This window comes from Glycine max, chromosome 15 (genome assembly GCF_000004515.6).
Source record: "Glycine max cultivar Williams 82 chromosome 15, Glycine_max_v4.0, whole genome shotgun sequence".
Taxonomy (NCBI): Eukaryota; Viridiplantae; Streptophyta; class Magnoliopsida; order Fabales; family Fabaceae; genus Glycine; species Glycine max.
The window spans coordinates 51,995,063-52,002,507 of NC_038251.2; the positions used below are offsets into that span (position 1 = coordinate 51,995,063).

General features: G+C 31.9%; 1 protein-coding gene across 3 annotated transcripts; it reads right to left on the minus strand.

The window, feature by feature from the left end:
- Nucleotides 1–965: 965 nt before the first annotated feature.
- On the minus strand, nt 966–5,932 carry LOC100812429 (YTH domain-containing protein ECT2). Of its 3 annotated transcripts, none has more exons than XM_006598166.4 (9): nt 5,359–5,932; nt 5,126–5,193; nt 4,707–4,872; nt 4,528–4,604; nt 3,456–3,896; nt 2,850–3,350; nt 2,530–2,742; nt 2,282–2,428; nt 966–1,560 (listed from the first exon to the last, which is right to left on the minus strand). In XM_006598166.4, the coding sequence occupies exons 1-9, from the start codon at nt 5,378–5,380 to the stop codon at nt 1,468–1,470; spliced, it is 1,728 nt and encodes a 575-aa protein (XP_006598229.1). In that variant the 5' UTR covers nt 5,381–5,932; the 3' UTR covers nt 966–1,467. The 3 variants fall into 3 exon arrangements, with proteins under 3 accessions (XP_006598229.1, XP_003546840.1, XP_014623506.1); XM_003546792.5 differs by having other exon boundaries at nt 2,276–2,428; nt 5,359–5,931; XM_014768020.2 differs by lacking the exons at nt 5,126–5,193; nt 5,359–5,932 and having other exon boundaries at nt 2,276–2,428; nt 4,528–4,615; nt 4,707–4,848.
- Nucleotides 5,933–7,445: the final 1,513 nt, after the last annotated feature.

The following is a 7,445-nucleotide window of genomic DNA, read 5'->3' on the forward strand; positions in this document are numbered from 1 at the left end:
CACCCAACATAACATATGTAATTCCCATATTGTTCATCTGTAATTAATTTACAGATTCACAATCCGTAAGCCAATTATAGATCGACATGTATGCCAATCTGTAATAAACTTACAATTCATATATGTAAACAAATTAATTATTAAATCAAAATTAATTTTCATAAATTTTATTATGTAAATCTACATGTATATTAAATATACATTAAAATTTTTACTGATATATAACGACATTAATTATTTTATAACATAAGTGGTCTATTAGTTCAATTCATTAGAACTTTGTGAAAAAAATTCGTATGAGGCACTCACAGATACCAGCAAAATGAATGGTGAGCATTTCCCATGCTTTTAAAGGTGAGCAAGCAAGTAATTACTTGCATTTAACGGAAATCAAAATAAGATTAATATTAAATAAGTAACCTATGAAAAACATTCGTGAGTTTTCGTGTGGTCTTTCTTCATAAAGTTAAGCATTTTCCTTTGTTTTTTATTCAGACAAGTGCAATTCGATAGCAAAGAAAACGCCATTTTAAAGTTGGGTGAAATAACTCATTAGCCCATGAGATGCATTTGCCAATCAATTAAAACTCATCTTAAATATAATATTGAAAGAAATTATAACAAAAGTGATCAATTTTATTATATATAACAACCAATTATTAAAAATAAAAAACCATTTATACCATCAATATATAATTAAATTCATATCTTTTAGAGTATTTTTTTATCTGTAAAAATCTGAAATAATATCAAAATATAACAAGTTCACACTGCTCAACAAGTTGATGTTTAAAGTTGAATCTTTCATGTATAAGTTTTTGTTTTTTGAATTCTTAATTGTCCAAAGACTGATGAACACTCAATTTCATCACAACACAATCATGCACGGATTCCAATGGCAGGTAATGTAATACTATATAATTCAAATTGAAATAATGCATGGTCAGAGTTCGCAACACCAATAATTTTCCACATGGAACCCATCATTCTCAACATATTATTATTGGTGAGTTGTCCAAATCGTGCCATTTGTTATGTTGTTAAAATCGGTAAATACAACTACAAGAAAGAAAAAAAAGTGAAAATACCAAGAACAAAGAAGGAACCAAACTGAGCTTATTATGTGCAAACAAAAATTATTTTTTTAAAAAGAGTAAATGACACATGCTTTTCATAGCACCCTGTAACAGCTATATCACCGGGTCCATCCACTTTCCAAAGACTTTCTTCCTTTGTAGTTTTGTACAATTAGGAATGCAGTCACCCACTTGCCCAGATAAAAATTATTATTTTTTTCTTCTTTTTCTCCCTTTCTAAAGCATCATCATCAGCAAGAATTTTTTGGTTTAGAACTTCAAGTTTGAATTCATTAGCTTTTTTTTCTTACTTTGTGGCCCACATGACTTACCGCGGACCAGCATGCTGACATGGTGGGTCCCCAGGAATAGCATCAGCCCTACATGTTACTCAGTCATTCACTTTCTTAACCACCTTAGGATCCTCCATGTTCTTCACGGATGATAGGTCTAATGACCCAAGTATGGTTAATTCCTCTATTTGCTGCAAAATAAAATAAGAGTTTAATAGACACTTACTGTCAGCATAAAAGTTTTACTATCGTCAACTAATCAGAAAACATGGTTAGGATTGACTTTCAAGATAGTCACCATAAAAGTTTTACTTTCACAAGAAAGTCATTATAAAAATCAACAAACTTATCTATACACTACCAAATAAAATAAGAGTTTCAATAAACATACACTCTCAGTCAGTGTAATAAAATTATATTGCCAAACAATAAAAAATCATCATAGGAATAACTTACAAGATATTGTATTTATTACAAAAATCAACAAACTTATCATACATGTCAGTTTATGATTGAATGAGAGTGTAAGTGCATACATTATTTATTCATGAAATTAAGTATGAAACAATGAGCAGGGAGGGCAAAGCATCTCAAAGGAATATGATTGCCCACAAAAGTTAAATAAAGAACTGAGAATAAATTGCAAAGCTCCAAATAAAGAGCTCTTAGTTTATGAAATTTCCCTACACCAAATTATTCTCTAAAGCTTTAGAATTTTCTTTTATCAACTAGCATTGATCAGATATAGCAAAAGAATTCCAGCTCCAAGAACAAGTATGCCAATGTTGTCCAACAATCACATGCGCACATCAAGAGTTCCCATTGTCAATTATATCAAAAAGGAAAAGTGGGAATCAATGTGTTTATAGTAAAATCTTGGGAGTAAGGTAGCAGTGTAAAGCAAACCTGTACATTGATATGGGGCATAGATTGCCTTGTTTTCTTCTCCTGCATGACCTTCTGGCGGCTTTCGTAAAATTCAAAGTCATCCAATATGGAAGTTCTAGCCACATAATTCTTAAAAATGTTGAGCATTTCAACACCTTGGGGAAAACTCACCTGAAAAAAGAAACATAGAAGACATAGACATTAGTAAAGCATACAGAAGAAACAACTAAGACTTTCTCAGTAGATTTCTGTTTTTACTAGAAAATGCAAACCTCTTGTGTGTCTCTACTGCTTGTAACAGGCTTGTGATCATTATTCTCGAGTATTATATGCCGTAGTTGAGGATTTGGAACATCCTTTATAATGTGCCATTTGACAGGGAAATATCCATTCCATTTATCTTGTTGCCAGAAATCCATACTTTTATTGAAATCAACACGTCCGGTCATCTCAGCCACTCCACAAAATTGACCGCTAGCATTGACCTAACATGAATTACGAGAAACACAGTTATCAATCTGAAAAATACATAAGCAAATAAAACAAGGATGCAGGGGATCTTAAGTTTTTGCAACGGAACCAAACAGCATACCGAAAAGAAAAGGAACACAGGGCATTTGCACCCTTTTTCTTCCATTCTCTTCTGTGCATCCTGAAATGCACCATCCAGCCTCTTATTCCCATTAGGAGTACTTGCCCACACGTTGTACTTGATGCTCTTATGGATATCATCTTCACTGTATGATTTGATGACAAAGAAAAGTGCATGATCATATTTGGTTGGAAAATCAGGAAGGTTGTACTGATCTGCCCTGATTTTGTTGGTAACATTTCCACTCCCAACTAGGGCTGAGCCTCTCACAGAATTACCTCCAGACATTAATGCACCTTTTGCATTAGCTGTTCTAGGACCTTGATTCTGCTCATTGAGTGAATCGTTGACCTTGTTTCTCTGTTTCAACTTTTCAGTACTAACCCAACCCTTTGTGTTTGCTTTCACATTAAGCAAGTTGTTTGGATAGAGGAATTCACTCTTTCCTTGATTGTATGTAGGAAACTTCACAACAGGTGAATGGAGGACCGAAACTGGTGCCTGAAAAACCATTACAAGCTCATTAGTTAGAATAATATAATCTAAAGATGATGAATTGATGATAGACAAAACCCAAGGAAGAAGAATGTGGATAAGTAAGGGTACCTTGTTTGTTTGTTTTGGCTGGTTACGCTTAACATGAGTTGACGAGACCTCTAATAATGGTGTCAAACCCTTCCCTTCTGCCGAGTTAGGTGGGGGTACAGACTTTGACACAACACCACCTGTATGATTCTGGGAAGACAAATTGGATCTACCATTTGGTTTACCAGCCAGTTCATTATAACCATGTCCTTGTAACCCATCTTGTGTCATTAGAGGTGAATCCCATGAGTATGTTGATGGTTGTAACTCTCCATATGATAGAGAAGCAGGATAATAACCAGGCGATCCAATCGGTTGTTGAAAGATGGAGCCAGGAGGGTAGACATTATGGCCAACATACTGTCCTTCAACACCAGCAGGACTTAAAGGAAAGTATGAAGGGTAGCCAGTCTGAAATCCTGGCACGAGATAGACATAAGATCCATTATCTGCTTGCATGACCTAAATGAAGCAACAGAAAGAACAAATATACATATTGAGACATGTATTATATATCAAAGAATGTTAAAAAGGCCAATTATATGCTTGCTTGACTTAAAGCTAAGAATGCAAAGAGAGTACATAGTAAAATTCAACTGATTCAGGAAACCACGGTTACTGGCTTAGTTTAGAAAAAGATGTCATGTATGGATTAGTTTAAAATAATAATCATTTGATTTTTTATATGTGAAATTGTTTAACTGGTGATTACATTCAAGCAGAAAACATATCAAACCGCAACATGTACACTGGTTCAAGTTTGAATCCCAAATGGAACCCCAGAAAAATAAAAAAAATTAAAAAATCAAGTTGCTAATACAGATACATTTTATTATTTTCCATTCCACCCTTTCTTACAATAATATGCTTCTTGGAAAGACTGCTTATTTCTCAAAATCTTAAGTGGAAATGGTGATAAATGAAAATAAGTATTTGAAGGCATAATTATCATAGTATCAAATTCAAGTATATGTACACATGCATGGCCTAAATTGACCAGATTTGAAACAAGCCAACCAAAGTCCACATAGAAAAAGACCCAACAATAGCATCAACAGAATGACCAAACCACAATTCAGCTCAAGAGACTTACAGGGTACTGAAGATCCACGGCATCGGCACCAACATAGTACGCTTGGTTGTCTGACTCTCCATAGAAACCACCATAACCTGTGATCATTCTACCGTAAGAAGTGAAACCATAAATACTACAACCAATTGAAACGAACAGAGAACCATTCGAGGGAAGGTCTATGACCAGCAGCAACTAACCTGGATAGTAGTAACCATAATAGCCACCAGCAGGATAAGGAACACCCTGATCTGTGGACAAGTACTCATGATCCACATCAACTTCCTTAACACTGCCAGAAGCATCCCCTATAGATGATACACATGATCTTGAATCAGAAGGGGAACTTGCACCCTTGGAAGGAACCTGAACAAACAAACCACATCCCAGATGCACACTGAGAAAACATGAAATTCTCTATGTCTCATATACAACCAATGAAACAGTTCATTTCAAATCAAAGCACAGAAAAAAAAAAAGGAAAATTAAATAAGAAGAAAATTCTCAATCCAAAGCTATCAAATACAAAGCTAAAGTGATACTTTACATATCTCATGCAACAACATAAAAGATTGAGAGAGAGAGAGAGAGGAATGAAATGGGAATTTTCATTTATTACCGAATTGGAATTATTAAGTTCACCCGTTGAAGAATCACCGTGAACCTTCTTCCTCATTTCATCTGCAGCTGTTAAAAAGCAGAAAAATTCAACCAAGTAAAAATCTCTCATTTTTCCATTCTTTTCATCCTACTTTACAAAAGGTAACCAAAAAGAAAAAGAAAAGAAACAAATTCAAACCATGAATAACACGCACAAATCAATAGAACCAAGTAAAAACGAAGAGGAATTACATTTTTGCAATTGAGCAGCCATGGGAGCAGAACTTCAACCAAAAACTCTCAGCTTTTTCAACTTCAACAAGAATTCTCAAAACCCCTTTAACACAATCCACTGAACACAGCAAAGCAAAGCAGATCCTCCAAAACACCCAACAAACACAGCTTTATATTACTATTATATTAAAAAAAATCAACTTTATGTATCTTCTCAACTATGAAGGTGAACAAAAAACAGATAAACCCCACAAGATATTTCAGAGAGAGAAATTCTGGGTATGGATTAATTTTGCGGCTTGTCTCTAGATTTCAGGAGGGGTGTGCAAAAACAAAAAATCACAAAAAAAGAGGAACTATTGTTTTTTTTTTTTTTGGTAAGAAAAAGAGAGAGAAGGTCGAGAAGCACGGTGTGGAGATATCCTTAAAAAAGATAATCTTTTTTTCGTTGGACTTGAAGATATGGTTTTGAATAGAGACCCTATTTAAAGGGATACTGAATGAATTATTGAATGAATGGAAGAGAGAGAGTCCTCAGAAACAACAGAACACAGAAGAGAGAGAGTTAAGAGAGAGAGAGAAAGAGGAGCCAAAGAAGAAAATGGCATCTCATAAAATAGAGAAAAGGGACGGTCCACACAGCTCCACGTCATCATCTTGTACTTTTATCAATGTAATAATATGAAAATGCAAATGGAAATTTTGAAAAAAAAAAAATGCGTGTTAATAGAGTGTTTACAGTTTTCAGAGAACTTTTTTTTTTTTTTTTTTACTTTTTCCTCTTCTGAGACTACCCGCGTGAATTCAAAATGTAGAAAAAAATTATTAATCAAATTGTATAGTTGAAATTGTTAGTAATATGTTTTTATGTGTTTTTGGACAATTTGACTTCAAAAGGAAATGCTTTAATATTTTATTTAAATTGCAAATTCAATGTTGAATGGTATTGATTGAATGTTTAAAATTATAAAGTAAATAATGGAAATTGTACTGCCGTAAACTTTATTGACCTTTATAACTTACTTAATACGTATAATTATTTAATATATTAAATGAATATCTATATAGTATACTATAAATGCTAATGGTTGACTAAAGGATATATTAGTTTTAAGAAATAAAAGTAAAAATTATGTTACATTTAAATAAAAAATTATGTGGTTCATGCATTTTGAAGTTATTGAATGCATTTTTTTAAAAAGTAATTGAATGCATTTAATAGAATATAATAAAATATGTTTTTAAACAACATTTTTACAACAATCATTAATGAGACCCACAAATATAAATTGAAAATATGTAAAAAAATATAATTTTAAAAATATATATTATTTCTCTCATTAATGATTAATGATAACTCTAAAAATAGTGGTCAAAACATATTTTATATATTCAATTAAGGGTATTCAATTGCTTCAAAATTCATTTATTTATATAGTAATTTTTTATTTGAATACAAAAAAGAAAAATAATCAATAAAATTTAATATTTGTGCTATATATAAGAAACAAGCATAAGATTAAATAATTGTTGTCATGTTTTACACAAACTAAGAAAAAGCAATAAATAGATGAAGGGAAGTAATAATTTTATAAAATTAATCTTATGCCGTCATTAATTTATTTATATATTTTGTTGTTACATAATTAATGTTACATTAAAAAATAAAAATGACATTTTTTCTCTTAAAAAATAATTATAATGAGACGAATGGAGTAATTAATAGTAGTACTAACATAAATTCAAATTTTATTCAAAGATAACCTTAAGATTAATTTATTTAAGTGGTGGTAAGATATGACGACACAACTCATAATTCAAAAAATATTTTTTCAACCAATGAGAATGAGTTATATTATTAATAGCTCATTAAATACACTCACTTTCATGGGAAATGAGTGACATCTAATCAATAGACTTCACAATAAATTAAGAGTATAGAAGGAAGCTAGTCATTAATACGTGTAAAAGTGATCATGTTTCTTATAAGACAAATGTTAATCAATGCCCTTAAGGCTTTGAATAAGAAACTTAAAGTGAAAATGTTTTTATTGGGAGGCGAAAAATTATGTTGTCTATGATCATTTTTAAGCTTTCCTATAATT